At 40.2% G+C, this 27,213-nt stretch overlaps 1 protein-coding gene across 1 annotated transcript; it reads right to left on the reverse strand.

Moving 5' to 3' along the window:
* Positions 1-4,589: 4,589 nt before the first annotated feature.
* Positions 4,590-5,282, reverse strand: LOC132061246 (uncharacterized). The gene has a single exon (XM_059454095.1). The coding sequence runs from the start codon at positions 5,280-5,282 to the stop codon at positions 4,590-4,592; it is 693 nt and encodes a 230-aa protein (XP_059310078.1).
* Between the last annotated feature and the right edge of the window lie 21,931 nt (positions 5,283-27,213).

Genomic DNA, 27,213 nt, shown 5'->3' on the forward strand with positions numbered 1-27,213 from the left:
AATAGCCATACATGCAGGCGAAAGGTGAACATCAGGAGTTAAAAAGGGCAAACTGGTCATTGTAAAAGAAAGGACGTATTACGAGAATATCTCGGAAATTGTAAAGCTTTGGTTGGCTTTAGATTGAGTAGTGAAGGCCATGTGAAAAAGCGGACGTAAAAATATCGACATTAAGTGCCGAATTCAGTGAAGTTTTTGGGTTAAGCGTGCCCGGTGGGAGCAATTCTAGGATGGGTGACCCCGGGAAGTTTATAAGAAATTCTACATATTCGAACATCGAGACAACGGAGGAAATTCTGGAGCAACCTAAGGAAAACTAGAGTGTATGGAATAATTGGAGATCGTAAGAAGACGCGTAGGACGAGGCAGACTTGCTCGGCGAAAAGACAGGAAGTGCATCATAGCCCCAGAAATAGGATAGGCTTGAACAGTGTTTGGAAGTATATTGTGGGTTAGTTGATAGTAATTAGGTATAAGTATGAAGGTGTAGGATATCCCACATATGATCGTATCAGTGGGCATGTGAGTCCCAGTAATCGAAGCTACGGTACAAAAGGTATTAATCGAGTAAGGGTACCGAAGTTCGAGTGATAGTAAGAGTAAATGATATAAGTGTTGCTAAGTAAGCTGTTATGACTCCTCTGTAGATTGAGATTGGGAATGAGGATATGAGACGGAGTATAAATGGATAACGGTATTGGTACACCCCAAAAGGGGGGAAGCGGGTGAGAGGAATGTGAAGGATGGGAATCGCTTTGAAAAGGGAGCTCCCCCGAGGTGCTTCGTGCGACCCGTAAGACTAGTTGAACATTCGAGGACGAATGTTCCAAAAGCGGGGGAAGGATGTTACACCTCGCATTTTTGTACATTTGAATATTCCGAGTTAATGACGAGAAGTTAAGGACAAGACTATGTTCTAAAATAATTTTAGTGAACGAGTTGGTTGTGAATATTATTTATGAATATTATTGGACGGAAATATCGAGAAAGGCTAGGGGCAAGAAGAGAAATTCGCAAAATGGGCCGTGGAAATAATGTGGAAGGTCAGGGACAAAATGGTAATATTTAGAAAAGTCGAGGGGCAAAATGGTCATTTCACGAGTGCTTAAGAAATGTTTTGAGAAAGGGCCATGTTGGCCGAAAATAATAAAAAAAAAAGGGGGGATTAGTCATCTTTTGGAAATTTGAAGAAAATAAAAGAAAAGTCAAGAAAAGAAAAGAAAATTCTAGAGAAGATTAAAGAATGAAGGGAGGGGCATGTGCCCCTCACATGCCTATATAGCTATATATATGTGTGTGTGTGTGGTCATCTTTTAAGATTAAGAGAGTGGGAGAAAGAGAGAGCAAAGAAAAAAAAAAAAAGAGGGTGAAGAGTTCGGCCATGGTGGCCGAACATGGAACTTGGACAATTATGGTTCGAAAATTATTTTCCTCTTGCATTTCTAGTAATTGGAACGTCCTCTTAAACGTGGAAGATTCGTTGGAACAAGGAAATCACTCATTGGTATGGAATTCATAAACCTTAAGCCAAGTGGAAAGTTGAAGAACAAGTGGAAAGGTAAGACTTAATCCTTTCTCTTATGTGTTGCGGACGATGGTATATGTTGTAGCATGAAGGAATGAATGAAATACATGGAAAAAATGAGTATTGCATGTTGGCCGAATATGTGTGTTATGTTGAAGTGAAGTGATGATTTAATATTATTTAGTAATTTGATTGTTGTGTTGTGTTAAAGTAAGAGATTAAGTGCATTCAACATGTTTATGTGTTGTTGTAATGAGTAGAAAATGGATGAAACTCGTGGAATGTTGTATGTTGTGGATATGGCCGAGTAGGGGGGCTGTTTGGTAAGTAAGGAATGAAACAATGTTAGTTAGTATTTTGGTTGTCGTTGTTATGAATTCTAGGGCATGAAATGAATGTTTGATGATCCAAATTGAAGAGGTAAGTGCAATGGGCTGATTTGGAGCTTAATGTAATTTCAATGTGTTTTCTTGGATTTATGGAAATAATGTTGCCAACATATGAGATTGTTGATATAGTTTGTGAATTCGAAAGAAAGAAGTGTGTTGCTATTGTTTTCGTTGAGTTGAAAAGTTTCGGGTAAGATTGGATAATGATGTGGATATCTTGAATTATTTATCGATATTGTTGTTATGCTTGTTGGTTTGGCCGGGTTGAATTCCCGGATTGTTGTTGATTAAAATTGGCCGAATTAGGATCTCGGGGATGGCGCATTTACAGGGGAAATGCTGCCGAAATTTTTGTAGGCAAATGTGAATTCAAGATTGGATCTTTAAAAACTCTAATCACTATTTGGTATGTGCGACCAATTTGTAGATTTTGGCGAGATTGGAAGTCGAATATGGAGCGGCGTACAAGGTGGAAAAGGTATGTAAGACTTTATTTCCTTTCTTTGGCATGTCTTAGACGTGTAGGCTTGATTTCGCGCCTCGGGGACTTTCCTAACTCTAGAAACCCGTGGTTGAAATTTTCTACTATTCACTCAGTAGAATTGAATCCAAAGCTCCTGAATAGTGAAAGGAAGATCTAAACCCCCTAGAACTCGCAAAAGTAAGACTCGATTACCCTAAGACTTCCCTAAGTAAAATCACGGAACGTATTACACGTAAGTTGTGTACGCCGCCTCATTCGACCGAGGCGGGCCCACTATTCCCGGATTCCCTCTTATTGTTTCATTAAGTTTATTCCCGTGCTATAGTCAATGAAGGGTGTTGATTATCATTCCGACTACAAAACAATAACTATCTTAATTAAACCCTTGACCCCAAAGCATGATTTTCCTTACTAAAAGTTTATAAGTGTTTTTCAAAATACTTATTTTCTCCAAAAACCAAGTTTTACTATATTGAAAGCCTTAAAGACTAAGACAACGATTATGAATCTATGATGATAATGATGACGCTAGAGATGAGACAAAGTATGATAACTGTTTTCCTAAGATTCCAAAGTACACGAAATCGTCTTGTGACCCTATTCTACGTGTCATGATGTTGCTTTTCGTTGATAGTCTCGCCTTAAAATACTCGTTCCTTCAAGGTGAGACAAAGCGATCCCGGTCAATCCATAATGTAATCGGAGGTTACCGACCTTACGTCACTCCGATAAACACATGACTTTCCTTGGGCTCCCATGCATGCTGTTTAATTATTTTTATGATAATGTATATAATATTTGATATTGATGAATGTTTATGATACTTAATATTGTTGACTGTATATGTGGGGAATGGGGAGAGTAACCGTGTCCCCGATTCGGTTGCTTATCATCCGGACGCGGGATGCCGGACGCGGGATTTATGGGAGACCGTACGCGGCGTACGTTCCGTGATATATATATATATATATATATATATATATATATATATATATATATATATATATAATACGATATACTTGGGACACTTTGTTGGGAGGGGGGTGGGAGAGCCGATGAACTCGGCGTCGTACTTGCAAAGCAAAAAAGTACCGATTTTCGAAAAATATCTATTTTCTATGTACAAAAACAAGAAACACCGTGTTCGAAAAAGAAAAAGAAAAAAGCTAGGCATGCATGGCCTCCGCCCCGAGTGGCGTTCACATGTACAAGTTACTCCTTTATCCTATGATATCGTCTATGTTTCCATATAGTTAGTACTCTGATTGTGCAGTTACCGTTTTACACGCGATATGCTTTACGGCTCTCACTATGTTGTTCTCGTTCATGTCTTACATACTCGCACATTGCTCGTACCGACCCCCTCTTCTTCGTTTGCGTTCATGCCGCGTGTGCACACCCGGACGGATCGAAGTTATTATAGAAGATGTTCGGCAAAGTTGGCAAGCTCCATTTGGCCGGAGTGTAGCCGAGTCAGAGTACACGTGCCAGGATTTCTGATCACAGTTAGAGACTTTGCAGACAGAGTCGTGGGTTTCAGGAGTCAGTTTGTACTACGATACAAGTTCCGTATAGCTACGTATTTTTATTTGATTCTAAGCAACAAAGGAATATTTTAGCAAGCTTTGTCATGTATATTAAACTTAGAAAAAAAAAATTACGCTTGGAATAAGAGTCAGAGGGTTCGCTCGGCTCCGGTTACGGGGTCGGGTGCCCATCACACCCTGATCAAGATCGGGGTGTGACACATATGCCTTGGCCATGTCTAATTTTATGACCACATTAGTATGTTTAGCTCTCAGATCAATATCCCTGATGATCTCCTCGTGCCGGTAGTACATTTTACGCAATGCTCCTTCCTTTCACAAATCTGCGATTGTTAGAGATAATATGAGGAAGAACCTTTGTCAATATATTTTGCGGTACTTTTGAATAAGTATCTTGTTTGAAAAGGAGTCGAGACTCGATAGGTCTCATATCATCCGAAATTATTAATCACCTCCTTCTTTGGCAATAAAACCAGATTAGTATGAGTGATGAATTGTGGTATCTCAACTCCGCAAAAGAAAGCTCTAAAAATTTGAAGCACATCTAACTTGATAATCTCCCAGCACTTCTGATAAAAATGTCCTGAGAATCCATCAGGCCCACTAGCAACTCGTCCCATCGAGTGAAAATCGCCTCCTTTACTTCATTTTTCTTGGTAACTCTTCCATCGTTTTCTTTGCTCTTCAGTTATCAGTTTAGGGATATTTTTCAACAATGCATAATCCTCTCCTGCATTTTCTTCACTAAATTGTGATTTAAAGAACCTGATTGCCTCAGAACCAATATCTACTTCATTTTCCAGCCATGTACCAGTTGGATCTTGTATTCTTTTCAATGTCAATTTATTCCTCCTGCCCCTCACATATGAATGGAAGAATTTTGTATTTCTGTCTCCATCATTGAACCATTTCATACCAGCTTTTTGCTTCCAATACTCCTCCTTCAAGTGTAAGAATTTGGTTAGTTCAGCCTGTGCCTGATGTAACCGCATTCTATTTTCCTTTGAAGCATTATTTTGAAATTGCAACTCCTTCACCTTTATAGTATCCTCTATAGTGGCAATCTGCTGAAAAATATTCCCATAAGTGTTCTTGCTCCATTGAACTAGTACTCTTTTAAGTTTCTTCAACTTGTGATGAACTACATAAAATGGATTTCCACAGAAATCAGCAGTCCAGCTCTCCTTTACCACCTCCATAAATGTATGATGATTTGTCCAGAAGTTGAGAAACTTAAAAGACTTGACAATATCTCGAGCATTGCTATTACACTCAAGATGTAGTGGTGCATGATCGTAACCATGTCTAACCGGATGAGTCACCGCCGTAGATGGCATGATGTCTAGAACACCGATTCACCGGTATTCTATCTAACCTTTTAAAAATGCACTCCTCTTGGTTCTCCCATTCCACCAGGTGAATTTGCTTCCTGTAAAACCTACATCAATCAAACCACAACTTTGTATACAAGTAGAAAAATCCAGTGTCTCATTGGATGAAACTGGAAGACCACCTTGCTTCTCCTCATCAGAGACTATGACATTAAAGTCCCCTCTTATTATCCAAGGTAGGTCATGCTGATTAGCTGACTCTACCATATCTTCCCACAACTCTTCCCTCTCATCTCTAGCACACTTAGCATAAACTACTGACACCAGCACTGATTGATTCAAGGATGAGTGAGTTAAGCGTAGAGTAACTTGTTCCCGTGGATTCGTATATAACTACACCAAGCCATTCATCCGTCCAAAAATCCAAATCTTTCCTGAATAATTCACCTTACAATTCGATAGCCTAACTTCCTTCTATACTCTTCAATAGCAATTGGATCTACGAAGGGTTCCATTAGGCCTATAATAGAATAATGATGTCTCCGTTTCGCATCAATTAACCTCTCAAAAGATTTCGAGTGTTAAGCGACCTAATATTCCAAAATAAAGCTTTGTCTATCATTGATAATTATTGGTTTTGTTCTTCTCCTCCTTGTTGAAACTCCTATGAAATTTGGAATACTAATGCTTCAAGTAGGGTTTTTGTTTATTTGTTGCACACTTCAATTTCTGGTGACGCTTCTAGGAGATAAATCTCCCTGCTGTGCTATATCATCAATGTTTTGAGTTAAATCTTCCTCATCTTGGCTATTGAGATCAACATGTGCCTCATCTTTTTTTTCATAAAGTGCACACTCTACTTGTTCTACGTGTGCAAATGTGACACCTTGTTACTTGGTGTCCTTGTGATTTCTTTTCCTTCTTTTTACGCATTCTCTTCCGGTCCACGATCGATATAGGGAGTCTCATCTTCTTCCGCATCTTTTCTTTTTCTTCATTCTCCTCCAATCCATCATCTTGACCTGCATCCTCCTGCAGTACATCAGCTGATTTATCCTCTTCCATACCTTTCTCCAAGTTTTTGTGGAGTAAGGTAGCACCTATTTCTTCTAATTCATGTTCCTTGTCTTGTCTAACTATAGTATTTGTGTTCATCTTAGACACCTTGTTGAGACAAAAACTCCCCTTCATCATTGAGTTGTTTACCAAAGTTCTGCTCAATCCATGCCTTTGCTGATATCCTCTCCACTTGATTGGACTCTTCCATCTGCTTGTCCTTACCTTTATCCTTGTTATTTACAATTTGTTGCACTGAACCAATCTGATTAACAGCCTCAAAAACCTTTGCTTCTACCATTCTTCCATCTGAAGCCTTCTGTACATCAGTCAAGTCTACTATATCCTCGTACGTATTGCTGTGATCTTTGCATATTGATTATTTTGCAAAGCTTGATTCTCCTTCAGTCTCCAAGAGTTTTCATCATATCTACCTCTATGAAATTGCCTCTTATGCGTTTGTTTTCCTTTCTTCTCCTTGAATCCGTCATTATCATTAACCTCTGGAACTGCACCTTGTCTACTATTTCCTTCCCTTTCATTGTGTGAGCATTAGTCCTCTTGATTCCAGATCTGCTATTATTTGTATTGGTTAGCTCCTTATTCTTCCTTTTATCTTCCTTACTGTTCTCCTCCTGTTCTTTGTCTGAAATTTGTTCCTCATCCTTGGGATACAATTCTGGATGAATGACATAGCAATCTTGTTCATTATGCCCTTGAAGTTTTCAGTTTTTGCAATACTTAGGAACATAATCATAATTGATCTTTATCCATTTATCCACAATCTCCCTCGTACTCCTCTTTTTCACCCCTATATTGATTCTCTTCAGGAATTCTCCAAGCAAGTCTACTTCTACCTTCACTCGCGCACAACTTGGCTCGGTTTTATTAGTTGTGGCCATATCAACTTATAGGGGCTTTCAACGATGGATGCTAGTGAAAAAACTGCCTCTTTCACAAAATAATTTGGAGGTAATGATGGGAATGATATCCATGCAATAGCAATCTTCGTTTCCTCCTCTGAATCAAACCATGGATCCCATTTGAACGTACGCATGGGATAAGACGAACTCTTATGCGTAATGTAATATGCAGGCTTGGACAATAAGGTCACGTAATCTTCTAGAGAAGAAGCACGTATTAGCACATACATATTGCTCAGCAAACCAATAATACACTCTCCTTTCAAACCACATTGTTTTGGAATTAAGGTTCTCAATTCTTTACGTCAGGCCATCCATATGAGAATTTCCCAACAACAGCATATTGTAGTTTTTCCTTGATAATCATCTGCTCAATCTCTTCTTCCCATACTACCATGGGCTCTCCATGCAAATATGTGACCTTCTTCATGGGTAGTGTGGGACTACGTATGTATTAGAAGATTCTTTGATTAAGGGCAGACGTAAGATTGGTTTGGTAAAAGGTGAATAGGTTGCATTGGTAGTGTTGTTGTTGCTGGACGACCACAATGGGTGGCTGTCCGGTGTTGAGGAGAGGCCATGCTCGCCGTGAAAAGGTTAGGGACTTATTAGGGTTTCGGCTAGTTTTAGGGTTTCGGTGGAGAGAGCTTTTTAAAATCTCAACATTATAACTTGTGTCTTTTATGCCACTTTTGTTCTATTGACAACATCACTTTTTATTATTTAAATCATTATTTTTATAACCCTAATTTTGTAATATTTTAATCACATTAACAATCTGTCCATCCAAAACTTCGTGTTCGAAGACCTAAGCATGCATTCTCCCGTCAACTCTAAATGTATATAAAAATCGCTAATCAAAGTCTAACTAAAGTAAACCATAACCTAGCTCTTTGGCAAACAGATATTTGATTCTCCATGAATTGCTTGTCTTTTTAGCCTCCATCTGAATTCATGAACGAATGTTATTCGTAGGGAATGGTGGAAAAGGAATTAGAAGGGTTTTCCTTTTATTGGGGCCATGGTTTTTCTTTCATGAGGAACCCTAGGAGCATCCCTAGAGTGTCTCTGCTGAAAAAGGAGAGCAAAATAGACTAAGTACAAAAATTCAGCTACTGTTTTCGCGTGGACCGCTGCGGCGGTCGCCAAGCTGCTGTAGCAGTACCGCTATGGCGGTCCACTAACCGCTATAGCGGTCCGCTTTACTTTCTGGCCCGAAAATTTCAAACCCTTCTGAAATTGATTTTTTCCACTCTTAACTCTTAAAACACATTATGAAGATTATTATTTACAAACCTTGACCTAAATTGGGCATGGTTTCGCGAAATATTAAATAACGACCAGACGGGTCGTTATGCCAGATACCAATTAAAATACCGTTCGTCCCTAAACGGGGTGAGATGAAGTAGGGGTTAACGTCCTGGGTCTTATGCCATGCGAAACAAGGTCTCGGGCCATCATTACGGGCAAAGAAAGAACGACAATGCAAAACGAAACAAAAATGGAAATGTCTCACTGCCACCGCTATAGCGGCCATAGTACCGCTATAATGGTCCCACTGCAGCGGTCCAGGCGCCGCCGCAGCGGTCATCGAGCAGAATAAAAAAAATAAAGTGGGTGAGTTCACCCCTCCCACTTCCCTCATAACCCATAACTGAAAACCTCCCCCCTTCACTGGAAAATTAATCCCCCCTTAAACGCTTTTCAACCCCTCATCTCCCTTCCCACTCCCTTATAACCACCCTACCCCTTACCATTTTCCAAACTCCTCGTAAAAATCTGAAAAGCAAAGGTCCCTCCGATAACAAAATTTTAATCTTTCTCTTGCCAGGCTTGCAGATCTCCCCCCCATTTCAAGGTATGTGTTCTCCTTTACTAACCTATAACTGGTGTATGGCTTTTTATTTCGAAAGTCCCATGCTTAACTTGCTAGTTTAGGAAGGAAATTGGGTTTCCAAGGAAAAGAGTTTTTGGTTCTTGGGGAGGGTAGCTCCTTGGATCATGGAGGGTTAATTCACGTTCATAATGCCTTAGTAGTACTTTATACAGCAGATTTGCTGATCAGGGGGTTAGTTTTTGTGTTCGGGTGGGGGTCTTGCTATGGTGAAATTGTTAGTATTCTTGTTCAAAATTTTGGTAACTGTGTTAGTTGAAATAGGGTAGAACACGTTGTAAAAATCATGCATGCGATCTTACTACTTGATCCTTTACTAAAACGGAAAAATCATGGTGAAAATTTTGGGTTTGGAACAAAGTTGGGGTAAGGATTTCATGAACTGAAGAAAGTGGACCGCTGCGTCGGTCCTTCCATCGCTACAGCAGTACCGCTGCAGCGTGAGGCCGTCGCTGGGTGCGGCCCAACAGGTTTGGGAGGTAGCCGCTATAGTGGTGACCTGCTCACCATAGCGAGCCCGCTATAGCGACGCCTTGGCCGCTGTAGCGGCCCTCTTACCGCTATAGCGGCTTCGCTGCAGCGGCCAGACCACCACCGTACCGGAGCTGCTTCAGGCAGAATCAAAATTTTGGCCTTTTCTCCTATTTCATGCATGGTCTATCCCCATTAATTCTTTATATCGCACTACTCTAACTCCGCTTTTCACCTTGTAGGTTAACTCTCTCATTCAAACATGGCGGATCAACAACAACAACAAGGAGGACAACAAACCCCGACTCCTCTCGAATACGTTAGGTTCCCCAACAATGCTTGCAAGCGACATTTCATAGAGCAGCTGACCAAGGGTCTGTTTCATGAGAGGGCTTTTGTTATGGACCGGGTCGAAGAAATGGCCCCAAAATTTTACCAGACCCTGCACCGTATTGGTTGGACCCAGTTAGCCGAGGATTCCGGTGATGTCAACTGCAACTGGGTCAGGGAGTTTTATGCTATGCTCCCCACTGTGGATTAGACTGCCCTGCACCCGCAGATTACTATTCAGGGAGTTGCCGTAACGGTGAGTGCCGAGGCCATCAACGCTGTTCACGGGCTGCCCAACCCACCACAGGATGAGTTTCGAGCCAAGGATGTTGACGATAATGGATCGTGGCTGGTAAGGATGTTGGTGCGAGAATCGAAGAGAAAGAAGGCTGCTTGGGTGGTCTCGCGATTGGCTATAAAGAGCCGACACTTTACTACTGAGGCCCAGAGGTGGCAAAGCCTTGTTGCCCGATGGGTTCGCCCCTCGAGCAATATTACTGATGTCACTTACCCACGGGCCCTCATGATGGCTTGCATTCTGGATGTTGTGCCCGCTAATGTGGGTATGCAGGTGATCGAAGAGTGGCGGGGTTTTATGGCTAAGGCTGGCCCGAGCTTGATGTTTCCCTCCCTGATTACCCATCTCTACCGTAATGCCGGGGTGCCTATAGAGCTTGGGGACCGTATTGTGGAGTGCGATGTTACTTTTGACCCACTGAAGGTCAAGGGGTCACAGGGCAGGGGCAAGAGAAAAAGGACGGGCTCAGATGACAGTGAGGACAGCGGTGGCCCACCAGATGGGAGTGGTCAGTCACAGACCCCGGGTACTTTAGAGCACATGGAGGCTGATATGGCTGCGGTGAGGGCGGCCATGATGGGATTTGCACGACCTTCCATGGAGGCCGGGTCGTCTAAGACGTCTTAGCGCAGCACCTGCTTTATGACTGAGCAGATGAAGGCTTACATGGAGTCCCAGACTAAGATGGGAGAGGCCGTTGATGCCTTACAGGGCGCTTATCTATCTCTGGCTCAAGCTCATGTGGATCTTCGTGAAGATTTGGACAAGGAGAAGAAGAAGAACCGGGCTAGGGATAAGCTGTTTGTGATGATGTGGAAGGGTGTGCAGAGTCTCCTGAAGGCCCTAGTCCCGAAGGTGACTACCCAAGATGCCTCCCAGTTCTCTTTTCTCAGCGAGTCAGGACTTGCCTGCGAGGATTCTAGTGCCTCGGAGGATGGTGGCACTGAGGTTACTAGCTGAGGAGTGGCTTAGAGATTCCTCCCCCCCCCCCCCCCCCCCCTTTTTATCTACTTTGGTTAGTATTTGCCCGTGTTGGGCTGATGTTTCTATGTACGTGTCTGCTTTTGGAAACTGATTTATTCTGGTTTTGTTGATGGACTACACAACTTGGAAAAACAGGGGATGAAAGGATGCGGCTACTGGTCAGAGGGTACCGCTGTGGCGGTCACTCGACCGCTGCAGCGGTACCGCTATGGCAGTAGGAACGCCGCTATAGCGGTCCTGGCAGAAATCCTGGGCTCGCTATAGCATTTTCACAATAGCGGTCCCCTACAGTGCCAGTGACTGAAACTCTTTATTTTTCTGGTATTTCTGCTCAGATCGCGTAGGGGTTTACTTAATCGCTTAGCACGTAAGTAGGAATGCGCTATTAACTTTGCTAATGGTTCATGAATAATCACCTAGTCTACCACACAAACATTACTACGGAACTTTTACTTGGTCACATAGTTAATTACGCACCTCCTTATAGAAGGTCTTCCTTGAATCGAAATAGAGAAACACCAATTGGAATTGACAGATACCAATTAGCCCGTCAAGATACCAATTGGAATCGAGCAGATACCAATTGGATCCAACTAGGGGACGACGTATTGGGGTAGCACGATAGAATGAATGAAGGGAAACTTTTAGATGTCCTATAGCTTCTTGCTGACGGGTACGGACATCATCGTACCATTTCGCAAGACTCTACTAGACATTTGCTCTTGTACTCGTGAGACCGGTAACCTAGGGCTCTGATACCAATTGTCACCTAACCCACGGGTCGTGCAGGCACCTACCATATAGCAAAACTAGTAGGCAAACCCTTACCAATAAAACGCAACACTTAAAAGCATATGTCAATCATCCTTAAAAATAATAAAATTTAAAATAGACATTTATTACAGACTCGTTTCAATATAAATAAATCTGCAATAAAAACCCCGGGATCTAGTCTAGATGGGTACAAGAGCTCCTATAATACAAGAAAACAAAATAAATGACACAGCCTCCGCCGGGAGTGAGATAGGCGAAGCTATAGGAGAATATCCGAAAGACCTATGCGGCGAAACTTCATCTAAAAACCTGCGTATACACATCTACACCCTAAAAAGGGCGTAGCAAGAGTAGTATCAGTACACCACACGTACTTGTCAGCATCATAGATCGACTAAGATTAGTTCACGCAATACAATATAAAGTCAAAAGGATAAGCAGTTAATTCAACGAACTTCAAAGTTCTAAATAAAAATTACTACAACACTTACTCGCGTGCCTTGCTACCCTCGAAGATCACTTCTTTTGTTACCAAAATGTAAGGTATTCTGCTAAATCGTAACCATTCCCTACCTTCGTCCAACCTAGTAACTCTTGCTCTACCACTCACCGTATACTCTACTTTTACCCTTGTTATTAAAGAGTTCACTATTCACATTACTACTATAATACAATGTATCCAAGAAAATAAATCACTATCTTACAAACAACACTACCCTTACGTTGTGTAACCCCCTCTCCAGCGGGCTCTCAACAACATGCATAAAATAAACGAGTAATATTAACGACAGTAGTACCCACATATATAACATAAAATCATGAGATGTAGTGCACTGCAAATGCGATGCAGGACCCAAACACACTGTACATACACGCTATCTGATGTCTTTGCTCAGTAGCCATGACTTGCAGGGGACCCATGTATCCATGTACCACCCGTTTCGGAATACCCCTCGGATCTTTGCACAACCTCCTCCTCAGAACGAACCTTGGTCACGGATTCCAATTTATATAATATATGTACTTCAAGTACTCAACTCCATGGCCACAAGGCCGGATAACGCAATGCCCATACTCAGCTTTGTCTGTTACCTGTATCCCTGCATAAACCATACAGTGTAATGCACGAAACTAAATGACAAATCAATCATAATTCCACCCCTTGATGGGCGTAATGTCAACCCAATTCAATATACTTCTTTTAGTACGACCTCTTATTTTCATGGAACACCCTTTCGAACATTCAACAAAATAGGACATACAGACGGAACTCATCCCCTTCTAAAGTTGCATAAAAGTAAACACGAGGTATCTCCCTAGTGACAAAATCACTTCTTATTAGCTAAATCATTATTATTATAACCCTAATTTTGCCATATTTTAATCACATATTACAATCTGTCCATCCAAAACTCCGTGTCCAAAGACCTAAGCATGCATTCTCCCGTCAATTCTAAATGTATATACGAATTGCTAATCAAATTCTAACTAAAGTATATCATAACCTACCTCTTTGGCGAACAAATATTTAATTCTCCATGAATTGCTCGTCTTTTTAGCCTCCATCCGAATCCATAAGCGAATGTTATTCATAGGGAATGGTGGAAAAGGGATTAGAAGGGTTTTCCTTTTCTTGGGGCCATGGTTTTTCTTTCATGAGGAACCCTAGGAGCAGCCCTTGAGAGTCGCTGTTGAAAAAGGATAGAAAAATAGACTAAGTACAAAAATTCGGCTACTGTTTTTGCGTGGACCGCTGTGGCGGTCGCCCGTGCTATATCGGTACCGCTATGGCGGTCCACTGACCGCTATAGTGGTCCTCTTTACTTTGTAGCCCGAAATTTCCAAACCCTTCCGAAATTGATTTTTCCCACTCTTAACTCTTAAAACACATCATGAAGCTTATTATTTACAAACCTTGACCTAAATTGGGCATGGTTTCGTGAAATATTAAATAACGACCGGAGGGGTCGTTACACTATATTATGGCTTAAATGTGACTAAGGAATAGCTTTTGTAGAGTGGATGATTCACTTCATTTTGTCCATATACTAATCATGAGTTTTCTCTTCTTTTCAATATGTGTTGATGGGGAGTATTATGTCGACATATGTGTGTATCTGGAAATATTTGATGTTGAATAGATATAAAACCCTTTAGTTTTTTCCCCTTTTCTGGCTTTGTGCATTTACTGCATGATATACACAGGATATATGAGACATACACGGCCCATAAATACTTTAGTGTATATGAGATTGTATATTTTGTATACTGATGGCATATCATCAAAATTGTCTTAACTTAGTGTTTGTGTTGAATGATAACTTGGGCAAACCAGTTTGGGCCTATCCCTTTAAATGTTGCCTTTATAATAATTTGTTTGGGAATCCTTCTGAATCTTATTTGCACACCACCTTACATTAGGCCATGCTGAGTCTCGTTTTCTTACGAAGTACGATTGGGCCTGCCTCTAATCTTGCTTATCTAATTTCGTCTACATACACATTGAATGTACATTAGACATGTATTTATATACACAATTATGCTTGAGTATTTTAAATTCATAACAAATTAATTGCTAAGTGGAGATGCTCTCGAACAGTATTCTTCTTTTTCCCCTCTCCTCTTTTCGCATGAAACACATTGTTGAGGGCCATTTGGGCTGAATGCATCAACCAAAGTTGTTGGGGCAGAGGCCCAATAGCTTCTCATTTCCTTATTGAGTCTGGGTTGTGTTGAAGCCCAACCATGGGTGAAAATGGCAACTGGTAGGATTGGTAGGCCCACCAGCCTTACCTTTCCTCTTTCATTTGTATGTATACATGTATTTGCAAATAAACATGTGTAAATATTGCAACCCTATGGTTATGAACTTAGACGATTAGGTAAAATGATACATGTGCGTTTAGAATGGGTAGGGACCTTCAAGTGATTTTCAAATTTAGACCCGATAAAAGATAAAGGGATAACATCTTCAAAGAGTTTGAAACAAAATGATAATGATTCTACAAATCTGTCTTAGCCTTTTTATAAAAGCGGACATGGATTAGTTGGTATAGACATGTTATATTTTTTGAAAATAAATTAACGTCTTTAAACACTGAATTTCAGCAAATAAGAAATGGAAAATTGTTTGGACTGTTTTGAATAAAATCTGCAATTTTGGACTTAAAGTACAGACTTGAAAAACTGATTTTGATAAGTGCTAAAAGTAGGATTTAAAGACTTACAAGGATTTTTTTTTCAAACTTTTGGGCCAAGCCCAACCTTAATTTAATAAAAATAAAGGAAATACACTTAAACCGTTGTTTGATGGAAGGGTTTAAAAGTAGTATGTGGTTGACCTTCAAAAATGCTTAAAATGGATAAAGTATAGCATTTGAGAGAAAAAACCCTTTTTTATGTACTTGTATAAACCCACGGCATATCTACAAAGGAGATATACTCAAACTTTTCAATAAAATTTATAAGGTTTAAAAGGCATAACATTGGACCAAGTTAATTGAACTCTACTTAAGAGAAATCTTAAGTGTGTTTTGGTCCGGAAATGAAATGACCCTAAAACCTCATATGCATTTTTTCCAAGGAAAATTCAACTATTTTCATCCTCAAATAATGGAATTTTTGCCAAAATACTCTGCGAGATTCCATGACAAGTTATACAAGCAATTAAACTCTTTTAAGCAAATAAATACAATAATCATACATTGAAGCTCGAACGTCAACTGTATTCTACGGATCCTTACTACTAGGGTGCTTAAAACCTTCCTAGGGATCACCAAAACCAATACCTCAAACTATGGTTTAAAAAGGATTTTTTCTTTGTTTGAATAAACCATTTTACTTGGTTTTCCTAATTTCCCTTATAAATTAAGTGGCGACTTTAAAAAAATATAAAAATCCAATAGAGTCCACAACCTCAAAGTAGCTTCATGCCTTATGTCAAAAGTGAACCGTAACAGATGGCGACTCAGCTAGGAATTTTTTTAATAGGTTCTAACCATATGGGTTTCAGTAAAATGTGATTTTTATTGTGATTATTTGCTTAATTGTTTACTTTCTTGTACATATAATTGTCATTGCATGCATATCATAAATTCCGCCAACATTGGCAAAAAACTGCATGGTTTCAAAGAGGACACGCCTGTTCGCAGTCTAGCCTTCACTAAAAAACCAAAAAATATTCCCTTCGAACATGTTGAATACAAATTTGGTTTGCGGTCGTCCAACAGCCGACAACGATTCACCTCGAGTAGTCCACTCGAGTCCTAGTCATTTGAAAAGCCCACTCTAGTATTGTCTAGGATAGAGGGAAGCCAAATCTTAATGGACTAGCGCATGCTTAACTAGACGGGCTTGAATATTTGAGACATAAATAAGCCCATTAAGAGACTACCCTGTGCCAAGACGGTCTATGACCCGATGACACGGCATCCCACTATGTGCTAATTGGAAAAATATTTGTGCCTAAGTGCTAAACCATTGCCTTTAGGGGGCAAGTTAACAGTAATCTGTTTTGTAGATTCCGACCAATCTAAAGTTTGACATGGTCCTCGAGGCTCCCGCTATGGTGGAAATTTGGTGGGGTTGTTGAAGTGAGGAACAACAAAAGACAATCACAAATTATTTAGGATACCTACCCTTGTTGATGACTATGAAAGGTTTAGGGAATTAATCGAATTAGTTGCTGGGCATTGGGACTGTGATATAATGGTGTTTAGGTTTGGAGACGAAGAGATGACCCTGACTTTGGAGGAAATCCGAGATTGCATAGACAATGTTGGAACTTGTCCGAGAAAGAGGAAAAAACCCGACCATAACCTCTTAATCCCACATAAGCCTACCCCTGACCAAATCCTGTAACTACTATACTTATCCCATGCCAATTGGATCTTTGTTCCGACTGTATCCTTTAGGGATTTGTACAACCAATTTAGAACCAAAAAAGGATACATGGAGTATTCAACATAATTTCGAAGCTTTACTGATTGGGAAGCTACCCAACCTTTAGCCTTTAGCATATGCCTAGCGGGACTCATGGTATTTCCCAAAGATTGACACCAAACCATAGATACCCAAGTCATTTATGTCACCCATGTTGTCTTTCATGGCAGAAACCAAATACTTTGACTTGGTCCGCATCATCCTTGTCGATCTGTACCGAGCCTTAAGCCTATGCCAAAACCACCATAGATACTTCCAAGGGTGCAATCTGTTGTTACAATGGTAGATCATCAAACATTTGAACAATTTTGAGGGTCCTAATATCTAAGCGACCAAAATAGAAAGGATAGACTCAAATCCCACTGTCCAAACTTTGGGTTTCAGACCAAACAGGTTTGGGCCTTCATTTTCTCAAGGCTTAAAAAAGATAACATACAATGGATGTTCCCCGATTTCATATCCGCCCAGGTTGTAGTTAGAGGTAGAAAATGCCCATTCTTACCACTTATGGGGATCCGAGGGATCCGCCCTTATGCACCTGCCAAATAATACCCCAAGTAGGGAACATGGGAGAGTATATGATTAAGTATAAGGAGGATAAGATTCAAAATGCGGGGGATATCATCCATGAGTGGAATGGTCGCATAACTTGGGGTCCCGAGACTTTGAGCTCATGATAGGTTTCACCCTGGGTGTGACGAAGACTACAAGGATTAGTTGAGTGCACATTTGCATGGTACCCTCGCCCCTAGACCCAACCTTTATCACTATGTTCAAGCCAAGTCCTCCAAGGCCGAGATCAAGGCCCGTTTGACTCAAAGGTGAGCCGATGATATGGATGCCAAATACTTGGAGAAGATCGAACATGATAAAGCCATCATAGCTAGTTTGACACATGGGTTGGGGTTCACACATGAGTGCTTGGAGGATCTCGATGATCGAGTGAAGAAAGCAATGGATGAGACCCTACCCATGACATTCACTGAGAAAGGATTCTTGATGGATGCTTTGTTGAAATTCACTCACCTCCAGATTCAGACTGCCCTTCGAAGGGTTAAAAAGGCTAGGACAGAGAGAGCTTCTTCATCTGCCCCTGGAGGCCACTTCTGCTGATTTTACTTTTATGCTATATCATCTTTTGTAAACCCTTTGGGGAAAATGCCACGATCCGAATTACGAGGTCATGATGGCGCCTACCTTTCCCTTCCCGATAGGCAAGCCAACCTCAAACAACTTAAGCCATTTAAAACCAACTAAAATAAATACCATTTCTCACTGAGATAACATCAATTAGAAACAAGTTATACATATTTTATAGAAAATCAAATGAAACTAGACAACACCCCAAAACCTGGTCATAAATGTGCATAAGCTGCTAAGATGCTTTACAACTTAATGAATTACATAACTGAATGGACACAACCACTGTCCAGAATGAGAGTAGACATGGGACTTGGAGTGGCACCGTAAAACCTGCCGGAATCAATAAATCCCCATTCGTATACTTGAAACAACTCTACAACCCAAAAAGGTGTAACAAGTGCAGTATCAGTACAAAACAACACATACCGGTAGGCATCATAGGCCGACAACAATTAGTTGGCATATATCCTAGTAAAGGAAATTGAAAAGTAGACATGGAATACAAAAAATACTTCACAAATCCTTAAATAAAATTGCTATTTCCCACTCCACTAATCTCGACTAGAAACAACTAAACGTAAAGGAAATCTACCATAGCTAATATAATACAACTCAAATACCCTTAATTTTTCGGAGTTCTTATGATTGATCGAGCTAAAGTGGGAAACCATAAATTTTAGCACATGGAGTCCTTTAGTCGGCTTATACTTAGCACATTATGAAGATTATCAATTGTACGCTTAAAGGCATTGAATTCATATTCCTTAGTCCTCAACCATCTTACTTTGGGAAATTTGAGACAATAATTCAACCTAGCACCTCCTTGTCCTTAACCAACAATAATCCAAAAGTAGGCTAATCACATCTTTGACAATTAAATCCATGTAACAAATAGTTTCAAGGTAAGGCCGAAAAAATACCAATAATCACAACAACAATGTAGATAATGGATGAATGATATGCAAACGCAATGCAAATGTAAGGCCTTTTCTCCACTTTCCCTATATACACATGGTCGAATATGAACGACGTCGTGACCCATGGGGGGCTCATGAGGACCATATATCACCGCTCCGATAATTTTCTTGGATCACGGCCTCATCATATCATATCATACCTCATGAACTGTCTCGTAGCCAACCGGGCTCAAGTACCAATATCATGTGCCAATACCATCACTCGTCCGGAACAAGATCCCATCGGACTCACAACCGTATCCTCAAATCATATGCATGAATCTATATAGAGCATGACTATGGAATACTCCAAGTCATGAATAAGAATGTAAGCATGGAAACCATCAAAAACATGTTTTCAACATTATAAAGACTTTACCCTTTTATTTCTTTTTATTTCAACGAGGATATGTGAGTGATATGCACAAAACAAGCAAGACAGGAAAATATGATAAGAGACATAAAGTACGGGCATCAAACCCCAATGACAGATCCAAATGATCATACTAATCTATCAGTTATTGCCTAGACATGGCTTTCAGACCAGCTATATGACTGAAATAGCACAAATACCCAAATATGATGACCAGTAACCGATACTAGTGCTCGTTATCTTACCAGTATCAGAATTTACCTTCTTATTACCCCATGACCCTCTTATTAGATTCATTTTAGGCCAATCATATGCACACATAAGGTTATAGTCTCAACATGTTTCCCCGTCAATTCCTAACTACGCATATACTTAGCTAATCGAAGTCTAACCAAAAAGGTAAGCTGTAACCTACCTTGTAGCCGAGCTGGTGCCATGAACATTCGTCTCGAATTTTATTCCTTCATTCGGGTCGCCTCGTAGTACGTCGGAGTGTAACAATTTGTCACACCCTAATTTTCGATAGGGCATGATGGGCACCCGACCCTTACCTAGGGCCGAGCGAACCCGCTGACTTTCGTAATACTCATAATCATACTGGGCACGCAAAACATGACATAAGTACATAATGGAAATTTTTCGAAAAACCAACATGCCTTTCAGCTGATCAAATCAAATAAAATCGGTAATCATGACAAATCTGTACCATAATGCATAATGATATATCGGCTTACATAGCCGCTTACGAAACAAATCTGACATATCATACACTCGACTCTGTCTGCAAAGTCTCTACCGACATCTTAGGTATCATACAAAAGCACTCAGACTCGGCAGCACTCCGGAGGAAATGGAGCTCGCCAATCCAGCTGAATCATCTTCTGCTAACATCACCTACTCATCTGTGGGTACCTGCGTGGCATGAAACGCAGCCCCACAGAAAATTCGGCCGAATATGTGCGAGTATGCAAAGCGAGAAGTCGAGAAAATGAAGTCATAACCGAAGTAAGGTGTACGAACGTGAGCATAATAACCCGAATATCAAAGTACTTACATCGACATACAAATCATACATAGGGGTTCGGAAGACAAATAGGATAATCGAGAATGCCAAAATGCTTCGCTTTCTTTTGAAAAACATTTGTCTCATACATACGAAAATCAAACATCGTATGAGCTCTACATTAACCGAATGTCGAGGAACGTACGGCCCGATCCATAAATAATACGATAATGCCGAGGAACGTACGGCCCGATCCATATATAATAATAATGCCGAGAACGTACGGCCCGATCCATATATAATATAATAATCATAAACATACGTACCCGACCCTCATAGTGAGGGACTCGGTAAATCAAATCATATCGTCATATTATCACATATCATATCACATATCATATCGTATCATCAGATCATCACATATCATATCATATCACATACGGTCCGTAATGGGACCCGGTGGACAGAACGTGGTCGCCACTCCATCTGGGCGCCACAACACATCATACTTCAATATTGTATACCCGAACACATCATACTCCGTATCACATCGTATATCATATCACATCATACTTCGAAAAAACACATCATACTTGGAATCACATCATACCCGGAATAGTGCGCACGATAACATACCGGCCCGGGACTCGGCGAAAGAGGTAATAACAGAGTGCACGAGCAGAATCGTAGGAAATCATATGCAATGCCAAACATTCACAAAGACTCAATAGAGTAATCAAAACGGATTGTTATTTATAAGCCAAAACAGTAGTCAAATTAGATTTTCTGAACATATCAAACCGAACTTCAGAAACCATAGTCACGTATCAAAATCATGTGCATAAAAATCCTTATTTCAGACTCAACCGATAAATAAGTAATCATACTCGGGGGTCGAAAAGATAGTCATATTAAATTCTTTCAAAAATAGGTCGTTAGAACCAAACATAGAAAAATCGCGGGACCCGCGGACGGCGTCACCCGACCTGCCCGCCTATGAAATTTAAAGTCATTACTCGTCATGAAATCATTTGCGAAGATATCAAAGCGATCCGAGCCCTTTCTCGAAAGTTACGGTCGTTCGTAGTTTCAGAATCGTTTAGGAACAAAACTCTTTTGAAAACAAAACTTTTATGCAACTTTTGAAATTTAGTCATACAAAAGACATAAAGACCATAATTTGACTACATTAAAAATACAAATATCAAGAAATAAATAAGAATCGTTTACGAGCTTATCAACGCAATCACGGATTGCTTTCCAGAAAGCGGACATTTGTAGACATAAGATCCTTTCAACAAACCGTATAATAGCATTTCAAATCCAATCGTATCAAAGACATACGGTCCATAGCTTGACCACATTATGATGCCAACATCAAACAAATATGATTCATAAACATGTTTGATTTTTACGAATAGAATTACCCCAGAGTTCATAACATATCACAACTTACTTGTTCAGACATGCCCAAAAGGAAAGAAGGATAAGCTTCACATACCGTCCGCTTCCTACGCTAATCGAGAACTTCATCTCAACTTCTCAAAATCTACAACAACGTCATTAGGCATCGAACATTAGTCATAAGCACGTAGGAATCCAATTCCAAATTAACACTTGACCTACGGTAGGAACACTTCCCCATAATTTCCCACCCTTAGAATTTAACTCCTACCAATATTATCAACAACAATACCAACAACCATTCTAACAACATCAATCATTAATTTAAAATGCATCCTAACATTAACAACCTTCTTTCACATAATGCGACGACATTCACTTATATTCAATTCAACCGCATATAACCAAACTAAGACCAACACTTACACATTCAATTACTAATCGAAAACCATTCAAACAATATTCGAACCACTTCAAACAATCCGCAACAATATTCAAAACAACTTCATCCAATGCTCCACTCCACCTAAAACCAACCCAAACCCGAAAACAACAAATACAAACACATTTCTTTCTTCAAAATTCACAAACTACGCCAACGAGCCATACTTTAACAACATTATTATCATAAATACAAGAAAACCAAAGTACAATCTCATTAGCTTCCAAAACAGCCTGCACAACGATCACCACATCAACTTGAATCATTAAACTCCCATTTTCATGTAGAATCCATAATGACAACAACCAAAATACGAAATGAATTAGTTCATTTCTTAACCACACAAGAGGACCTATGTTCGTCACCACCACACACACGTATATTTTTAATGATTCTCGTCCATTTCAACACACTACAACAACTAAACATGCCAAAGAAAATTAATTCATCACCCTACACAACACACACATATACACGGCCAACTCACACACACACCAACTCAGCTTCCACTTGCAAGATTCCATGATTTTCATTCATTTCTACATACTACGACATGCACCAACCATCCATAGCACATAAAAGAGAAGATTAAACCATACATTTTCCACCCAACTTTTCTACACGGCTAGGAATGAGGACTTCAAGAACAAACACTTTGCTTGCTTCAACAACAACTCCATGTTATAGAGGACCTTCCAATTAGTAGAAACTAGAAGAAAATATTTTTTTTTTCACTATTCATGATCTTCCTCTTTTTTTTTTGCCCTTGGCCGAATGGCTCACATTTTTTTTTCTCAAGGTTCTCAACTCTTCTAAGGGATGAAGATGATAATAATGATGAATTAGTCATCTTTCTATACTTATATAAATCACACAAGTGTACCATGGACCACACCCACACACATGGCCACATATGGCCATTTTCATGAAATAATTAGTTTCCAAAATTTCACTTCTAGCCCTTCATTTTCATGAAATGCCTAACTTTTCATAATTCACTTTTGACCCCAAATTTTTCTTATTCCAATTTTACCCTGAACACTCCATGCCAATGAAAAGATGAATATGCAACGTATGCACTTTTAACAAAATCGGAAGAAATTACAACCTTGTCCTTAACTTATCATAACTAACTCGGATTATCCCAATGTACCAAAATACGGGATATAACACAATTAACAAATTCTCAAAAGTAAGACGCAGTGATAAATCGGTCATTACCATTTAGGAAAGCCTTACTTGGCTTGTCTCGGCTTTATGGGGTAAAGTTGGCATTTTTCCTACTTCACTAGGATTCTAGGTCCTCCAATAGTTATTAGCCCATCTTTTACAACCATCCCTCCTACTAAATGTTACTAATTTATTTATTCATCAAGCATTCCTAATTTCAAGAATGCTCCTTTTTACCAACCCAAATACAAATCAATCAACTCTAAGGTTTTAAGTTAGCAATTAGTCTTACCAAGATTAACATCTACATAACTACCCTTGTTTTACCAATATCCATTTACTACTCATCATTTCTAACCATTTTAGGGCTTTACTAGTTTCATAGGTTTTCTTTAAAGCTCAACTTCTTCCATGGATTAAGATTGAAGTAAGATGGGAGAGAGGATTAATGAATTCAAAAGATTACCTTCTTGATGTCTTAGGTCTCCTAGCCATTCTTGCCTCTAAAATATCTGTGTTGGTATCACTATTGAGTTCTCCTCAACACCATCTAGCTCTGATGAAGGTATTAGACGAAGCTCATTCCCCATAGGCATGAGTAGGAAAAACGTGGCTGACATGGTGGCCCATGTCATAGGTGAACATCAAAGCTCCATTACTGAAGAAGAGTTGCCCAAAGAAGGCACAACACACAACAAGGAACTGTATGTCACCATCATGTGCCAAGACAAGGTCGTGACCCGAGTATTGATTGACAATGATGCTGGCCTTAACATCTCTGGTAAATCTACCCTTAGCCAATTAGGCTATGATCTCGGATAGATCCATCAAATGCTCACGAATGTAAGGGCATTTGACGAGGCTCAATGTGATCCTATTGGAGAAGTAGACCTTTATGCCCAAATGGGACCTGCTGAGTTTACCACCGAGTTCCAAGTCATGGAAATTGCTGCCAATTATAATTTGTTCCTAGGGAGAACCTGGATTCACATGGCTGGAGCCATGCCATCATCTCTCCGTCAAGCTATGAGTTAATAAATTTACTAAGAGAGTGCGTGGATATTTTTGCCTAGTCATACACTGACATTCCTAGGTTAAGCACCGATATAGTGGCCCATAGATTACCCATCAATGCGGGTTTTTGCCTCGATTAAATAGAAAACTAGGCAGTTTAAGCCGAATTTGACTATCCGAATCAAGGATGCAGCGGAAAAACAAATTGAGTCCGGAGTAGTGGAAATAACTTCGTACCCGACATGGTTGGCGAACATCGTGCCAGTACCTAAGAACGATGGAAAGATACAAATCTGTGTGGACTACCGCGACCTTAACAGAGCTAGTTTCAGGATAATTTCCCACTTCCAAACATCCACATACTCATTGACAATTGCGAAGCATGAGTTACAGTCATTTGTGGATTGCTTCGTGGGATACCATTAAATCCCATTGAATGAGGAAAATGCAGAAAAACAGCCTTCATCACTTAATAAGGAGTGTATCATTATTGAGTAATGTCGTTCGGCCTCGAGAACATCGACGCCACTTACATGAGGGCTATGACTACCATTTTCCATGATATGATCCGCAACGAAATTGAAGTGTACGTGGACGATGTCATTATCAAACTAAAAAAAAAAGCTCAGAGCATACCACGCATTTACAGAAGTTCTTTGACAGACTTTGGAAATTCATGCCGAAGCTAAACCCGACCAAGTGCGCATTTGGAGTACCTGCCTGAAATTACTTGGGTTCATAGTCAGCTGAAAGGGGTGTAGAGATAGACCCATCAAAGATCAAATCTTTCCAAGAGCTACTGTCTCCAAAGACCAAGAAGGAGGTGATGAGTTTCCTAGGTAGGTTGAATTACATTAGGTGGTTCATAGCCCAATCCCCGTAATTGTTGAACCCACACTCAAATTGCTATAGAAAGACGCCCTAACGGAATGGACTGAGGAGTGTCAGAAAGAATTCCACACCATCAAGAAGTATCTTTCCAATCCACCGGTCTTGGTACCTCCTAGACCTGGAAGTCTATTGCTTCTATACCTGTCATTATCAGATACTGCCTTCTGATGCATGTTATAACTACATGACGAAATCATCAAAAAAGAGCGTGCAATTTTTTACCTGAGCAAGAAGTTCACGGCATGCGAGGCTTGGTACACTTTGGTAGAAAAAACATATTGTGCTTTGACATGGGTAGCTCAAAAGTTGAGGCATTACTTGTCATCATACACCAATAATCTCAAATCCAAGATAGTTCCATTGAAGTACATCTTTCACCAACCCATTCCTATAGGGAAATTGGCCAAATGGAAAATGTTACTGAGTGAATTTGACATCATATAAATGGCACAAAAAACTGTCAAGGGACAAGCATTGGCTGACTTACTGGCAGAAAGCCAAGTCGACCCAGATTTTGAGCCGCTCCGAACATAGTTCTAAGACAAAAAAGTATAGACAGTAGAAGAAGACATAGCCTAGCCCTATCTAGGATGGAGGTTTTTTTTCGATGGTGCGGTTAACTACAAAGGCTCAGGAATCGGAGCGATCTCCTGGTATCAGAAATCGAACAACATTATCTGATGGCCACAAAGCTCATGTTCCGATGCACCAATAATATGGCAGAATACGAGGCCTGCATCTTAGACCTCAAAATGGCTTTGGAGATGGACATTCATGAATTATTGGTAATAGGCGATTCACACTTGCTGATTCACCAAGTACACGGAGAATGTGCCACAAAGAATGCCATGATTCCATATGTGAACCTCGCACAAAGGTTATTCAAAAAGTTCAAGAAGATCAATTTCAAGCACACACCAAAGGCTCAAAACGAGTTTGTCGATGCTCTTGCTACCATAGCATCCATGATACAGCATCCCGAAAGCAATCACATTGACCAGCTGGAGATAAGTCTAAGAGAAGAAAATGCCTACTGTTCCCATGTAGAGGCAGAGCCCGATGGCAAGCCATGGTATACTGACATAAAGACATACCTGGAGAAGGAAGAGTATCCCGAAAACCATTCAGAGAATGGCCAATGGATTCTTCCTGAACAAGGAGATTCTTTACAAAAGAATGCCAGATCTTGGATTACTCTGATGCGTGGATGCCGCCGAGGCCACAAAACTACTATGGAAAGTACACGTTGGAACTTGTGGGCCTCATATGAATGGGTTCATTCTAGCTATGAAAATCCTCTGAGCAGGTTATTATTGGATAACAATAGAAAACGATTGTTGCAACTTTATATGAAAATGCCATCAATGCCAAATCCATGGAGATCTGATTATAGTCCCACCGAGTGAGCTAAATGTTATGAGATCACCTTGGCCTTTTGTCGCCTGGGGCATGGACGTCATCAAACCAGCTGCATCAAATAGGCACTGATTCATCCTGGTCCCCATAGATTATTTCACAAAGTGGGTAAAAGCCACATCACACAAATCGGTGACGAAGAAAGTAGTAACCGACTTTATGTGAAAGAACATCATATATTGATTCAGCATACCAGAGTCCAACATAACGGAAAATGGAGCAAATTTGAACAATGGAGCAAATTTGAACAGTCACCTGATGAAGGATATCTATTGAACAATTTCGGATAACCCATCAGAACTCCATCGGCTATCGGCCACAAATGAATGGAGCCGTAGAGGTAGCCAAGAGGAATAGTAAGGGGATATTAAGGAAGGTGATAGATAATTACAAGTGTTCGCACGAACAATTGCCTTATACATTGCTTGGATACCGAACAATGGCTCGGACTTCA

The sequence above is a fragment of the Lycium ferocissimum genome, chromosome 6 (assembly GCF_029784015.1).
Source record: "Lycium ferocissimum isolate CSIRO_LF1 chromosome 6, AGI_CSIRO_Lferr_CH_V1, whole genome shotgun sequence".
In the NCBI taxonomy this organism is placed as follows: domain Eukaryota; kingdom Viridiplantae; phylum Streptophyta; class Magnoliopsida; order Solanales; family Solanaceae; genus Lycium; species Lycium ferocissimum.

Bases quoted from the DNA above. Each gene is read 5' to 3' on its own strand.
- LOC132061246 (XM_059454095.1), bottom strand. From the start codon at position 5,282: ATGCCATCTACGGCGGTGACTCATCCGGTTAGACATGGTTACGATCAT.